Raw genomic sequence first — 16,859 nt, forward strand, 5'->3', positions numbered from 1 at the left:
TGCTGGGCTGTACAGGATATAAAGGGGCATTTCATAATTTCGCATAGGGAATTGCCCTGTTAACACCTCAGTATTTATGGATAGATGGACTTTAGTACACCATGATGATTAACATCTGGCCAGAGAGTCGACGACACCTGGAAAGAAGAGATGTCAGCCCAGCGATTGCTTAGCTGACTGGGGCGAATATCAACTTATATGGAGCTAGCTGCCTATGCGTAACGGATTGATGGACTTGGATCAAATTTTGAAGGAGATGGAATGGTATCGTATGTTCATGGAGCATTTTGAAACCATTTGGGGACTATTACGGGACTGTTTCTTGAAGATTTCGTAATGACTTCAGGATTATTTTAAGGATCATTTCGATGTTATTTTGGGGCAAATTCAGGATCACTTTTGGATTATTTTCGGAATTGTTTCGAGACTATTTCGGGAATGATTTCGAACAATGTCATTCTCGAGACTATTTCGAAACCATTGTAGAATTGTTTCAAGATCAATTCAGGATTTTTTTTTTTAAATTATTTAAATAGTACATTGTTCGCAGTGGATTTGAAACAATTTTAGGAACAATTCGCGATTATTTAGGTCATAAATGGTTTCGAAATATTCTCAAAATGCTTAGAAGCAGTGTCGAAGTGATCCTGAAATGGTCCCAAATCGGTTCCGAAATAGTTGCGAAATAATACCGAAAATAATTCCTAATGGCAGCGAAGTTGTCTCGAAACGATTCTGAAGTTATTCCAGAGAGATACTTAAAGTAATCACGAATAGATCTTGAAATTTTTCCAAATTGGTGCTAAAAGTATTTCGAAAAGATTCCAAAAAAAAAAAATTAATTATAATGAAAATGAAAAAAATGTTACAACTTCTAAGATAACTAACAATTCGGTTTCGCTCCTTGTAGCTAACGTTTCGTAAGTCCAGTGCTTAAAATTACTTCCCGAATGGAACTAGCGTCAATTGACATTAATTCTCTTTTGAAAGATAACCAATTGCATTAAAACCTAATCCGAAAGAGAGTTAATATCAAAATAATGTTGGAATCAACGCCATTGATACAAATTATCTTTAAAAAGCGAATTAACGTTAGAAAAACTTTTTCTCCTCATTGACTTTAATTCTCTTAGCAAAAGCGTATTAATATTAGAACTTGTTACGAACACCATCAACGAACTTTGAATTAAAATTCGCACAAATTTTGATTCAAAATATCAGTTGTCTATTACGAGAAGATTTAAATAGTTTTGATACAATTAATTAATCGCACGATTTTTTATTCCAAATTTTAAATTAATTCGAACAATATCTTAATAAATTGTCAAAATTCGAGGGATTTTGTATTCCAAAATTTTTCTTGCGGCGCTTTTTATGAATATTAAAGCGCACAAAAAATACGTAAATTTGGCCGACTCAACGTCAGATTTGGGCAATCGCAACGCAATTCACAGTCTATTTCTCTCAGCTCCTTTTTGCGTGGGCGGCGTAAAATAGTTCCAAAGCGAGCTTAAATCAATTAAACTTAGTTTTCTTTTGGACTTGGAATTGATATAATTGCTTTTGAAAGCGAATTAATGTCAATGGACGTTAGTTCCATTGAAACTATTACACGTCAACGAAATATGAGTATGAGCTGAATACCGATAGTAATTAAACCTATGGGAAACAAAAAGGGAGTATATAAGAATATAAGGAACATTAACTCGTGCCGGCTAAAAATTGGAGGGAGCTTGAAAATAAAATTGTCCACCCTAATGTAGCTTCAGGTAAGTTGTACCAGTAACAACTTAGTTGCTGAAACTAGCTAATAAACTCAAAACTGTACTATTTAAACTTTAAAACTTGCCTTTTAGAGGCGTATCATCTCTAACATATTTCACTCAATGAAACCAACTTTAAACCATTGTCCTTCCGCGAAAAGAGCGCAGATCGCTCTTTTACAGCGTTAACCTTGAGCGTGACAATAGCTATTGTGTAGCGTAGTTGGGATTTACCGCGAATCGAGGACATACGGATAAGATTTGCGAATAAAATTGACGCGGTGTTTTTTTTTTTTTTGGTATAAAAAGCAACATCACGCATACAGCAATATTACTGCGCGAGCGATTGCAGATCGGAGAGCGTGCCAGGTACATACGAGCTATTAGCCGAAGGTGCTGCTTGTAATTTTTTTCGTATAAAGAGCGACGGCGTAAAAGGATTATTGTCATAACAAGAATGGATTGCTAAAGTGAGTGTTTTTGCGTTGATAAAAGAGGTGGTGAAAGTCGCTGGTGATTTTTTTGTTTTTAATAAATTTTGATAAAGAGTAACTAGTGATTTTTTTGAAATTATTTAAAAAATATATTTCTTAACATATGTATAAATATATATTTTTAATGAAACAAGTAAGCTTTTTATAAAAATCAGTTTGATTAAAAATTACCAAAGTAGGTATTGTTGTAGGTTATTGGTGACTTTGTTATTTTAATTTAGTATTAATTGAGTCACTAGTGATTTTTTTCTACTTTAGCGAAAATTCTACTAAATTTCGTTTTTCGAGCCGCAGTACAGTACTTTGAGATTTTGTTTAGTAATCTTTACAAAAAAATCTACACAATCGTAAGATAAACGCTGCTTAGTTTCGATTGCATTTCACTTGGTAGAGTTTGTCACAAAACTTCATTTACAGTGTTTAGTAATTAAAGCTATTGAAAAAATAAATAATAATAAATTTTAAAGCCAAGTACATTTTTTTTTTTAATTTTTTGCGTGTGCCAGTGCTGCCTTTAGTTAAACTACAAAATTATACGGCATACTTTGCCGCAGTCTTGATATTTTTCTCTGCTTAATTGCAGATGTTTAAAATATCACTGGGTGAAGTTTGCCTTATAATGCCAAATGTAGCGTACATCATAAAAGGTGATTAAAAAAGAGTAGTGAAAAATTTTAAGTGCGAAATAAAAATATATTTTGATACTTATTGTGAGTGCGCCTTTTTATTTTATTTTTGTTTCTTTAAGAAAATTGGTTTGATAATATTTTTAAGTGCAAGAAAAGCCAAAAAAGAAATGCTCCTTAAACAAATTCTTTTAAAATTAAAAAGCGATTGTCGGTCTAGTCGCTTATAATATTCAGATTACAAGTAAAGTGACTAGACCGAACACTCGTGCTATAATTTTAAAATAAATGCAACTTCGGAGTGTTCGATATGTATGTGTAAAAGAAAAACCTTATTGATATTTTTTCTAACCTCAAATAAAATGCGAATCAATTAGTTTCTTTGGTAGCTTAGCTTTAGATGATTGTTATTCTCATAAAGCTAGACAACCATTGAAGTTCGTTGCATCGCAGTCAACATTTTTGCAGCGCGAAATCAAATACTCAATTGTGACTTTTTAGGTTTTGTGTTAGAGCTTTTGTAAGAAAAGTGAGTGATAATATTGTGAAAGCTTAATGGTTTAATGGTGGAAACTGTTTCAGTAAACTATACTGAATGATATTTTTTGTAAAATGAAAAATTCGATTAAAGGAACGATCGTTGTGATATTTCTATTTGTGTTTCGTTAACATATCACAGTGATTTTCCTTTATATAGAGTTTTTTCAAAAACAACAAGTATTTGAAATAAAAGTTGTTCGTTAAAGGTTAAAAGCCATTTAAGTGCAGGTAACAGTTGCTGTGTTCTATTTTTACAAATATATTTACTTGATATATCACAGTGGCTGTTCCTTATATTTATGACTGGCTTATCGACGATTTAAACCTTTGGAGTAATTTGACTTTAAAATGTGTGATTTAAAAAAAAAATATATTATTTTTATTTTTTTAATAATGAAAATCTTAAAATCCACAACTAAGTGATTTATTGCTCTATTAAAAATGAACTCGGCTCTTTTTAATAAAGTAATTTAGAAAAAAATAAATTTTTTTATTAAGTTCGAATTTTTTTTGAAGCACCCTTTGGCACCCTTGACTCAGTGTTCATTTAGTGTCTTGGTCCGTGATAACAATTGAAAGTGACAATTAGTTTCTATTCTCTATATTTGCAGCACCCTTTATCAAGCCATTAAATTATATGGCAAACTTGACTCAGCCTTGATTTTAATCGATGCTTACCGCCAAGTTACTTACATCACTGGGTTTAGTTTGCCAAATAATTCGATTTGGAGCCTACATCATGAAGGGTTATTAAAAAAATATAAAAAAATTATAATAAAACGATAAATTATTTAGTGTACAAAATTTTGCAATATATTTTTTTAACATAAATCTTTGTGAGTAAAAAAAAAAATAAATAAAAAACTAAGACCAAAAAAGCCTAAAATAAACAAAATTAAAAATTTTAACAAAACAATTGTTTTTAAATAAAAAAAAATATTACTAGAAATGAAACAAGTATGTAGATAAAAACTAAAAAAAAAAGTTAAATAAAAAATTTGGCAACCATTTTTTAAAAGTTTGTTGCTGCATTTACCTACTTTGTTTTCAAAAAATAAAGAAAAGCACAAATAAAAAAAGGAATTTGAAAGTTTACTTAAACAAATATTTTTAATTAAAAAAATGTTAGTTAAAGTTAATAGTACTGGAACTAACAATTTAAACATTCATAAAAAAAATAGATATACAATTTTAGTAAAACAATATTTTTAAATAAAAAAAAAATTACAAAAAGGTTAAAAGGATAAATGATAAATAAAAATCAAAAAAGCGGTATAAAGAGAATAGTTTTAATTTGACTAAAACAAATGTTTTTAAATAAAAAATTAAATTTCAATATAAGTAAATGATATAAAAAACGAGGTGTGACTTTTTAGCTGCACTAGTTTTTTTGTAAAAAAAAGAAAATAAAAATGACAACAAAATTAAAAAAAAAATTACTTGAATATTTTTAAATAAAAAAATATTACTTAAAGTAAATTATATAGGTATAAACAATTTTTAAAATAATAAATAAAAAGAATACTAAAAATAAACTTTTTGTAAAACATTAGTTTTAAATAAAAATATTACAAATAGAAAAAAATAAAAGATTTAAAAAAATAATATTAACCAAAATGTTGAAAATTGAAAAATATATAACAAAAACCGGAAAAGTGAAATACAGTGAGGTTCAATTTTTAGATGCACTTTGCCTAGTTTGTTGTGTATACCGAATCAACACTGGGTAAAAATGCACCTAAAAATGAGACTCTAATGCAGCGCACTGAAAAAATGCAAGACGAACTGGAAGAATAAGACTATTAGTTGCAAATTGAAAAAAATCTTTTTTTATTAAAAAATAAAAAATGGTTGAAATAGATAATTTCACCCACTAATTTGAAATAATTTTCTTAAATATTTATTTTTAAATAATTTGCAATGAGTGAAAAGTGATATAAAATAGTTTCCAAAATTATTTAGAACAAAGTATTTCTTTAAAACGGACAAATTAAATTAATTGCTGTCCACAGTTAATTTTTTAACTTTAAAATACTTTTGTGAATTTGTGTAGTGTAACAAATAAAACTGCATAGTAATTGTGGTAATAAATGCTAAGTGAAAATCTAAACCGAGCTTTCCCTGCCGAAAGCTTTTCAAAAGCTTTCACTTCATATCAAATACGCTAGATTGACAAATTCGATTAAAGGAACGATCGTTGTGGTATTTTATTCTACTCATCAAAGTATCACAGTAATTTTTCCTTGTATAAAATTTGCTCAGATTCAACAGCAATTACAAGTGATTTTTGACAAAGTGATTTTTTAAAGTGATTTTTTGCAAAGTTATTTTTTTAAATTTGAATTGTGTCAAAGTTTTGCCAGCACCATTTAAGTGCAGAGAACTGTTGTTGTGGTGTATTTTTCTATGTTATTTATATCACAGTAGCTGTTCTTTATATTTTAAATTGGTCATTCATCAATGCAAAGTTTTCAATTCCTATGTCACGTTGGTCATAATGTTTGTCTCGGGTGAATTCAAAATGTTTAAAGGCCATTTTTATATTCTTCGACAAAAACAAAGTGATTGTATTAAATATTGGCGTAGTACAGAACATTTCCTTACCAATGATTTAAATCTCAATATCTTACTTATTAAAGTTTCATGAGTAAATCGGAACATAGAATTCGCGTATGCTAAAAAAATCACTGTCACGGGTAAGTTAAGAAAGTATAAAAAATAAATAATACATTTATTATTAATTCCCTTGGAGACCCGTAAATGTGGAGGTGGGAACCCGGTATTAGCCTCAATCAACAGGTGCAGAATTATGACTCGGTACTAGTCCTAGATAGTAATATCTGGCATATCTCTAAATGCGGGAGTAGCATACATATGGGCATGGTCGAGAATGTTGCAGAAACTCCCGCTTTGACACCATGGGTAATATTCGATCCGCTCGTGGAAATTGGATTACTGCGTCTCTGAGCGTGGTGACATACTCATCCAGTAGCATTGAGAATTATAAAGTTGGTAGTTTTCTCCAAAATCATAACTCACACAGCTGAAGAGCTCTTTGGTATTGCATTTTCTTGTTGAAAACGTCGATCAGTGGCATGTTGCATCTGTAGGTCATGAGGTCTGTGAACGTGCATCGTGGACATCACTCAGCACATTGATCATGTGGCTCATCTCAGCTGATTCACTCCAAACAATATTTAGTAAGTAAAGGCTGGTCGAAACTCAGATTTAAAATTTCCAGAATGCCTAGCATTTAACCTAATTTTAAGTTGGAGCGTGAAATTTCTCCTTGTGGTGCAAAGCATTAGCGCTGAAATTTGTTTGCCTTTCCTCAGCTTCCTCGTACCTCCTTCACCTTTTTCCTCTTTCTAAGAGCTTAAGAGAGTGTTATGGATCCGGCAGATTTAGGAAAATAACACTATTAAGGTACCAGCCCGACCATTTCTGGAACGATTTGATATGACCACTTCAAGGCCATCCCACCTATCACCACTATCTGCATGATTGCGGAACTTCTTTTGGGACATAGATTACATATCAGTCCTACTACCTCATTTGCACATCTACTTACAACATTAAATTAGATCTTATGATTTCGGACAGTGTAGTCCAAGTTATTCATGCCTGGCAGTCTAACGCTATTGATGACTCTCTCTATAATTAGGTACGCGGGAAAGTAAATACTTTGATCCAAAGAATGTCTCCACCTTGTGTCCTACTTCATCTAGCGCAGTCTCGATTCAGCGGCCCGAGGTATAAGTATGGTGGGATAATGACATCCCAAAATATTTCGATAGAGACAAATGCCTTGAATAAGATTACGAGAGTAGATCTAATACATTTTATATAACCGAAAATTACGTAAAATTTTAAAAAGGGATTTAAGGAAGCATATCTAGGAATGTAGTAAAAGCTCTTTGAGGCTTTTGCGGCGCTCTTGGTACGGCGAGCTTTAATTTTTCGCACAACATAACATACACTGTCAAAAGAGTCGACATAAATTTCCCCAAAAAACTCGTTCCCGTGAAAGTCGGGCTAGTACGAGATGGTGCTAGTACAAGAGGATACTGGATTCGAAGCCATCAAAGGACTACCCGCATACGCAACACTTCTTTAAACCTTTTGGGAGTGATGTTGCGGCTACAACAACAAAAATAGTTGGGGGAATAATCCGTCCTTTTCCGGCGCTTTAAAACTTTTCAGAGAGGATATTACCATTCCTCAGTTGCCAAGGCATTGAGTTATAGGGTTCTTCATCTTCTTTGTTATTCAGCAAGGAGATCAAGCATTATATACAGAACGTTCTGTATGTCATTTACCAGATCGTGACTATTGTTCTTTTCTGTTATACCAGCACCTCAAGTTTCTTGCACTCGCATCTTTCGGGCCTTTCTTTTTTCAAGCCAGGCATCTCATTTACTTTGCGTCACGTAACGTTTCATCCGCACTTTCACTGCGCGTTGCAGTTATATGCAACTTGGCCTCGTAGACAGGCTCTTTCGGTGTTGCTTGTGTTATATAGTATAGTATAGTATCTGCAACCTTGGTATCAATAATAATATGATCCAAAGCTCAGTGGTATCGCAAGTTGAAGATTGGTCTCAGAGTGCAAGGTCGAAATGTCCTTTGTAGGTTGTGAACAATGCTATGCTATGCTGATAAGGAGATTGCCAGCTAGCTTGGAGCATGAGCCTGGTACCATATATTACGGTATTTCGAATTCTCTTTTGTGGTAACGAAGAGACCTTTCTTGCCCATCGTCACAGTTTATTGATGTTGTTTTTGTAACGCACGCTTTGAGGAGTGTTTTGGATTTTTATAGCCCTATGAAGGTTATATTTACGCTATAGTTTGGTAATAGCATCTCAAGGCACAGTCTCTTTTCCACTTTAAACAACTCGAATGCATCTTTTAATAGTTAAGAAGGACATCGTACTCGACCCCACAACATACGATTGACGTCTAAACGATGACTTCGCATCCGCTATCCTTTGACATTCATAGTAGTAGTGGTAGGAGACTTCCCAGACGGATACTAAGCTGCGCTGCTTTCATTGATGGGCTTGACGTTGTAGGTCCCAAGTACAGCGCAGGCCTCCAACATAACTCACACCATAACTAACAAAGTTTAAAGAGGCCATTGAGCTCGCAATGCGAACCTACTTTTATACTTTGAAAAGAAAAATGTCAAAGCATTTTTCACTTTAGGTCAACCTTGACAAGAAATAAAACTCATCCCGGAAAAGCTAAACAATTAGAAAAACAATTTCCTGGAAGTTAGTATATGTTTTTATAAATATTTATTTTATAAATAACAAGGATTATTGGAATGGAAGGTGAGTTAAGATCGAAACTGGAAGATTTAAATGCAATTGAGTGGGTGGTAGGGACGGGTTCAAGTTTGCAAAGATTTTCGTAGGCTACAAATGTCAGTCATCAGATAGGAGAGTTGTGTATCACCAAGACGTGTTGCTTACCCCTTCCATAGCGCTATCGATTTGCGTATTGCAGTAATAACAACATAGACAATGTAAACTGCAAATGGAAAGTCGAAAAAGATTGTGCGTGCCTCCGTGTGAAAGAAGCGTTGCGTGATTGAACGAGGGAGGGAGTTTCCAATTGAACTAAGCAAACCACACAATTCATATTATAATTTGCTTGTTTAGTTTGAGGTTGCCAGGAAAAGTGCTTACTTTTCGAATACATACCGTCGCCTCGCCCGTTTGGATGACCCACATACATAGATAAACGTTGGACGTAGATAGATGTTAGTATGATTCACTGAATTGTGTGAGGCTTTGATTTCATATTTATATATTCCAGCCTTCAGTGAGTTTTTGTTTGCGGTTCCGTAATGTTTTCAAGAAAATTGGCTAAAAGCATGCGGGAACGGTTGAGGGCTGAACGTCGCGAAAATCAATTGATAGAAGCCCGTGCAAAAGAGGAAATAAGTAAGACTAAGTAAAGCAAAAATTGTTTATTAAGATAGCTCGTGTATGTTTGATTCAATAATGTGAGGTGCCGAGCTCAATTCCAGGGTTGATAAGCGTTTTTTCTGCGCCGGAGCACGTCTTCATGAGCAGGTCCAGGAGAAATGTTTTTCTTCGCAAAGTGGCAAAAATAAAGGTGTTTCGAGTTTCATCGATTATAGAAATAAGTGAAATAGAGAGCCGAAGAGAGGAAAATTGAATAAATGAGGAAAGATATTGCAATGTTGGGTTGTAGTTTCTATTTCAATTCTGATATCGCTTAGGGTCTGAGGCTGAGACTTCACTCTTTCTATACAGATGTCCTCAGGTCCATTGGACATATTTCAGTACACTCTGGACAATTTAGAGTTTAGTATATAACAGAATGCGGTGCAAAGTAGTATGCTAATAGTAGGCTTTCGAGGTAGCTGAAGTTTTCCTCTCGAGGCAGGTGAAGCTTTTCCTCGAAGGTTTGGGTAATACATTGCATAGATGGAGCGTTGTTGCTGTATTAACGATAAAGACACTCCCCGAAGGCTTTGGGGAGTGTTATCGATGTTTATGGTCTTTTGCCGGATATAGATTCGGTACGCTCCGATAATAAAACACCATTAAGGTACTAGCACGAATATCACGGGAACGACGGCGCGTAAGTTGGTCTTACGAAACTTAGGTGTCCAACTGTGTTCCTTGGTGCGTAAACATTCATTCTGCTCAATAGAAATAACTTTTGATATATTATAATCTCGAACACCCAAACGATATGCTGTTTTGGCAAAATGGAACGAAGTGATCTTTGGAACTAGATCTAGTTACTTTAACATGCCGACCATCGGGGTTAAGGAAAGATACAACTATGTTAATATCTCTTATTTTCAACTCAGTTCTAAGTGGGCCTAAAGGAAAGTGCGTTCCCGAAGGTAACTCACACAACTTCTTCCTTCACTACTTCAGCCAACTACTTTTGCACTGGGTTGGTGGGTGTGGTTACTGCAGGTCTAGTGCTTTAAAATATATTTCATATTCTGAATGATACTGGAGAAGGTCGAAAACAATGACAAACTTGGCTACTAGCTCGTCAGACTATTCGCATATAACACTGGACCACGAATTTCAACTTTTTTCTTTACCAGAAACGCCGTTATGAAATTCATATGTAAAATCGAAAATTGAGTTCATTTTTGATTCTATGGTACCGTTTTTGAGATATTTGCAATTTACCGTTATTCGAAAAAACCAAAAAGATGGCTCCCTTTAATTACGTATATCTCACGAACGGCTTAAGCAATTGCAAATAGAATCGAATAAGAATCGGAAAGACGATAAAATTTGCTATAAATGCATCATACATTGTTTTTTGCTCAACCATATAGTTTTCGAGACATTAGCTCATCATTCCAGATTTTTGTTTTTTTTTATGAAAAAATATGAAAAAAATTACTTTTTGCGAGGGCAGCATTCCAAAGCCACAACTTTTTTTCCAAATATTTTTTAGTTGCGTAAAGCTCTGTTTAATTAGAAAAAAGATAAGCTATCATCGAAGAAAATCGATGCAAAACTACGTAAGTTATAAGCGATCAAATAAAAATACCCAGGTTGCGCAATTTCAACGTATACCTCAAAACGTATGTATGGTATAAAGAAGAGTGAAATATCTAGTTATGCTCTGTTTCTATTTAGTTAAAAGTTCAATTTATGAATGATATTACCCATATTTTTAACATTTTTTTTTAAATTTATTTATGTTTGTACTATATTCTAACAATCTTTATCTTAATTTTATTTTACTATGTAGTCGCTTATTCAGTTTAGGATCGGTTTCTCTTATGAGAAACCAGCAGTAATCACCCATCATTGCGACGTCCCAGAATCCTTGATATCGATTTTCAATTAATTTCATTTGCTGATGAAACCTTTCGCCATGTTCGTCACTTTCGTCGCCAAGATTTGCCGGAAAAAAGCTCAAATGTGAGTGCAGAAAGTGAATTTTTAACGACATATTTACGCCTGGAAAGAAAATATTAGTTAGGTAAACAAGTTATAGAATTTTGGGAAATTAATTTTAATAAGCCTTTAATATTTACCCATTTTCGCATGATTATTGTATTTGATGTTATCCACACCAACGGTAAACTCGACTCTTTTCGGCCAATCCTTTCTGACGTAGTGGTCCTTACGAGCTCGGCTATACCACTTGCAGAGGAAGCAGCAGTGCTTGGTGTAGCCACTTTGTAGACCGCATAGCATTGCAACGACTTTGAGATCAGAACATATTTTCCAATCATGCTCTTCATATTTGATAAATTTGAGTAGTTTTTGCATTTCCTTGTAGGTTTCCTTTGTATTTACTGCATGTGCTAGCGGGATAGAAGGCTTTTTGTTACCAATATGCAATAATACAGCCTTTAAACTCAGTTTATTGCTGTTTATGAACAATCGCCACTCTTTTGAATCATATGTTTGACCAAATAAAAAAAAAAAAAATAAATGTAAGGCGCGATAACCTCCGAAGAGATCTAAGGCCGAGCTTCTCTTCCAATTTGCGTCGTGCTCCTCTTGATTTTTCCCTACAAATTGGCCCGACGGGACCTACATGTTTTATGCCGACTCCGAACGGCATCTGCAAGGCAGATGAGTTTTCACTGAGAGCTTTTCATGGCAGAAATACAATCGGAGCGCTTGCCAGACACTGCCGAGGGGCGACCCCGCCTAGAAAAAATTTCTTCTAATTGAAAAATCTTATTTCTAAAATTTTGATGTTGCTTTGCCCGGGAGTTGAACCCAGGGCATACGGTGTGATAGGCGGAGCACGCTACCATCCCACCACGGTGGCCGACAAAACTCTTTAAATAAACCAGGAATGTCGTTGCAGTAGCATATACTGTCTTTCTTGGTATAGTGTTTGGAAAATGGTTCGTGACGAGTTCTACAATATATCACCTTAACATCGGATGATACAAATTTAAATTGTTGCATACGAGAAGTGTGGAACTCGGTCTTTTCCTTGGATAGTTCCAAATCTCTTATCCAATCATTAAGTTGTGCTTGTGATAGAACGTTTCTCTCCTTTCCCATGCGAAATTCAGTACAACTCGCGTCCTTTTACTCATTTTATTTTTTTTACTAAATCACGGTTTTGAAATTTGACTTATGAACTGAACTATCTCCGGCGAGCCTTGCAGATGTTATGAAGTTTCAAGGCGCATTAACTCATATTTATACTCGGAACAAGAATAAAATTTAAAAAATCAAATCTTACCTAGACAGAAAGGTTCCTTTTTATACGAAGCCGGGAAAAGAAAATACTACCTGCTTTAGATGTAGGCTTTAAAAATTTTCTGTGTCTTATAATTTTGAAAATCTACCTGCATACTTACCCATAAGTGACGGAAATACATGTTTATAACTACATGCCTACAGCAGCTTTCGAACCCAACCACTCTTCCTTTCGATGCAACCACTCTACCTACTATAAAACAATTCGAGTATTAAAAGTACTATTTGATTTATTTAAAGAAAAAGTATTATCATTGTTATGGTGTTATTCGTTTATCCGGATAATATCCCATTTGCACTTTATACCTTTAATATATGTATGTATACATACATTGAAATTGCGCAACCTGGGTATTTTTATTTGATCGCTTATAACTTACGTAGTTTTGCATCGATTTTCTTCGATGATAGCTTATCTTTTTTCAAATTAAACAGAGCTTAACGTAAATAAAAAATATTTGGAAAAAAAGTTGTGGTTTTGGAATGCTGCCCTCGCAAAAAGTAATTTTTTTCATATTTTTTCATAAAAAAAACAAAAATCTGAAATGATGAGCTAATATCTCGAAAACTGTATGGTTGAGCAAAAAACAATGTATGATGCATTTATAGCAAATTTTATCATCTTTCCGATTCTGTAAACTTATTTGCAATTGCTCGACCCGTTTGTGAGATATACGTAATTAAAGGGAGCCATCTTTTTGGTTTTTTCGAATAACGGTAAATTGCAAATATCTCAAAAACGGTACCGTAGAATCAAAAATGAACTCGATTTTCGAAATCAGGGGGTGGTTTTACATACGAATTTCATAACGCCGTCTCTGGTAAATTTTGGCCGTCGACCAGTGTAATTTTTCTTTCTTCACGGGAAATTCATGTCAGTATATTGCAAGACGAGTAGGTTTTTAATGCTGGTCGAACTCAGATTCCTCGCTTATAAAGGACAGTCGCAGCAGAGGCTGTGTTGCTTCTGAGTAAATTCAGCGGGTGTTGTATCACGGATTTACCACGAATAACCGGCGACTAGTTTCCCATCTCATCCTGACAGCTGAACATCAGTGCCTAGTAAGGTTATGTTGAGGTGCAGGTTCGTAGGGACCTCACGCATGGTTTTTAGAGCTACCATCATACGATGCATTAAGATTCTGGACATTCCTTCTAGTTTTTTTAGGTAAGTTCTGTTTTGAGTGGCTCCCTAGGGTGGGTCAAATTTATTGTGAAAAGGCACATCTAGTTTCTGAATCTATGGGTCATACTGAGTAATATTGTCCATGGGACCATAGATCTGAAATGAATTTCGAGCCTCCCTAATTTTGTTAGAAAATTTTATATCCCAATCCGAATAGCGGCTCTCACAAATAAAATACATGAAAATAAATGTCAAATTCGGATTCGGATTGGGATATAAAAATTTCTAACAAAATTAGGGAGGCTCGAAATTTATTTCAGACCTATGGTCCCATGGACAATATTACTCAGTACGACCCATAGATTCAGAAACTGGATGTGCACCTGAATTTTTTCCTCATTTTTCCCACACAATTTGGCCCGTCCTACTGCCCCTCAAACAAGTAGTCCATAGTAGAGAACAGGCTAAGTAGTCAATGAGAAAGGGATGGCGATAGGTACCGCGTACGCCGTATCATTATTTTACAGTGCCTTCTGATTCTTAATGCGCATATTTTTTAGTCGTTTGGAGTTGTTAGTCTCATTTAAGAACACTGCTAAACATTTGACCATCTCGTCGGCGATATTTTCCTTCGATATTGCTGTGCCCAGAAGCGAGATATATTGAAATATTCTACGACCTTCAGATATGATCGACACCTCGGTTCTCCTACAGCCAGGCAGCGATCGCTCCTATTGTAACACAGAAATACTCCCCGAAAGCTTGGGGAGCGTTATTACGAATGGATACAATCCTATGCCAAATAGAAACTGGTACGATCCGTTTCCAGCCCGACTCCCTCGGGAACGATTTTTTTTGACGCATCGTATCTTCGGTTCAGTGGATTTCAGTCGCCTCTTACGACAGGCATGTCATACTGTGGGACTTGATATGGTTATGTTGGTTGCTGGAACTGAATTACCGCGCACTAGCCTAACGGCGTCTTCGACTATGAGTTTGGAAGTTAATGCGACTGCCTGGTTTGAAGCCACTTTGAGGACAGACTAGTCTGAGTTGACTTTTCCCCAGCGCTTATAATCTTTTTGCGAATTGTGCACGATCCATAACGAGGCCATATAAATCTCTATACTTCTTCTTCTTCCAGGCTTTATATATGTAGTCAATCCACCAGAAATTCCGCGTATTGCCTTCGGTTCTGGTTTGGAACGTGTTACACTTCCTATGTCTGGACCGTCTCTAACGCCATTCATGCGCAAAATACAAGGTGAGGTACGTGAGTTTCCCGGTCCACACGAATATAATACAACAAAAGATTTAATTAAGAAGGTTAGTATTTAACGCAGAGTTCTATGGAAACGTGAGCTCCCAAGAGTAAATCTTATATTTGTTACCTTTAGAATGCATCAAAGTACGGAAATGCGCCCTTTGTCAGCAAGCTGCCGCGCTTAGCACAAACTGCTACATCAGCATATCCACCAGTTGGCACATACCATGTTCATCCACCAAAAAAGCTTAAACAAGCAGCACGTCCCTTCAATGTTGGAGCTTTACAGAAGCCAGTTGAAAAATTCACAACAACAGGGTGAGTTCGAGCGGTTTTGTAGCGCATATGAATTCATTTTAAAGTTTAATTGTTTTCAACATCACTTTCTTTGCGTACCATTCAATCCACTCTGCAGTCCCGCGAATTACGCCATTGATCGACAATCGCCTAACATGAAGATCTGCTCTGCTTTTGGTTCGAAACGCATCATATGGCCGGCGGTTGCTATTATTTGTAGTCCTGTGAACAATGCGAAATGTTCGAAGTGCAGTAGCACTCCAATCGGCGATTATTATCATCAATTCAAATTGAATTTGGATTTGTGTCGTTCGTGTATGAAGAAACAGTTGCGTATCCTGAAGCGCTGCACAACCGATTTGTATTATCGCGCACGTATGCGCAATGAGCTAAATCAATATCAACGCGTTAGGTATTGTGGCTTCTTCCATGATCATCAAGGAACTACGGCAGCCATTCAACTTATGAGCAAATCGACCTTGAAGTATAAAATCCGAACAGAAAATTATCTTTACACGTATCATAAGTTATGAGGAGGAAGAAGGCGAATGACTGTGAATGTTGCGAATGAATGAAGACAGATAACGATAGTCTTTTATAAAGATTTTAAGAGCTTCTTGTGGCAATAAAGATAATTATGCAAACAAAATATTATTTCAGTATGAGAAGGGGTTTGACGGTTGGGTTTCGCTGCTTTTCTCCGAGAGTACCTTAAGAAAGAAAGTCATATCCGATGAGTGCGCGTATATTTCTTTACTGGATGGGAGATCAAGCCATGTATTTTGTACACACAAATTGCAGATGCGACTACGAGGTGTGAGATAGATACGGACGAAGCAATGAAGATCGAGAGGGCTGCTCTGGAATTCGAGCTTGAAGGAGGATGACTGAGATAGTAGAGGCGTGGGTAAACTTGTAGGTTTTGATGGATGGGATTACAAGATACAAGAGGCGGGGTTGAAGAAGTTGGGAATAATGAATAGAGCTAGTAGAGATGGATCTTATGGGAACAGATGAAGCGGAAGTAATTTTACAAGACCTGATGAGTGAGGCTGGGATGAAAGGGACAGTATTAGTGGGATGGAAAGTAAAGAGGGGCTGTTGAAGGGTTAGAACTGCTAGGATGTGAGTAGCAATAAGATGGGTAAGGTTAAAACATTTTTACTGGCCAACATTTTCCCTCCTATGCGTTCTGATGTCTCCACATCTTCTACAGGGAATGTTCTAATAATTTTGTGAAATAAACGCCCTGAAGAAGATGCGGAAATGAAAAATGTAAATTTCCCCTCATATTTACCGGCCGTAAAGCCCCAACTCAGTAAACAAAAATTATTTAGGTGTAGTTGAAAAAGCCGAAGAAAAATTAACCATATGGTTACTGAGATCGAATTGCGAAGGCAAAAGAGGATATGAAGATGAAGTATACAGTTTGAACGTAGAGGACAGATGAAACGGAGTTTAATTGGAGGAATTTGGTGAGATACAAATGGACGATAGGGAGGCG

The 16,859-nt window shown here is 35.4% G+C and overlaps 1 protein-coding gene across 1 annotated transcript; it reads left to right on the forward strand.

Annotated features, from left to right (window-relative positions):
- Positions 1–9,277: 9,277 nt before the first annotated feature.
- Positions 9,278–15,902, forward strand: LOC137246410 (uncharacterized). The gene is made up of 4 exons (XM_067777505.1): positions 9,278–9,374; positions 14,939–15,120; positions 15,192–15,376; positions 15,474–15,902. The coding sequence occupies exons 1-4, from the start codon at positions 9,278–9,280 to the stop codon at positions 15,886–15,888; spliced, it is 879 nt and encodes a 292-aa protein (XP_067633606.1). The 3' UTR covers positions 15,889–15,902.
- The last annotated feature ends 957 nt before the right edge of the window (positions 15,903–16,859 follow it).

This window comes from Eurosta solidaginis, chromosome 3, assembly GCF_040869045.1.
Source record: "Eurosta solidaginis isolate ZX-2024a chromosome 3, ASM4086904v1, whole genome shotgun sequence".
NCBI classification, from domain to species: Eukaryota; Metazoa; Arthropoda; class Insecta; order Diptera; family Tephritidae; genus Eurosta; species Eurosta solidaginis.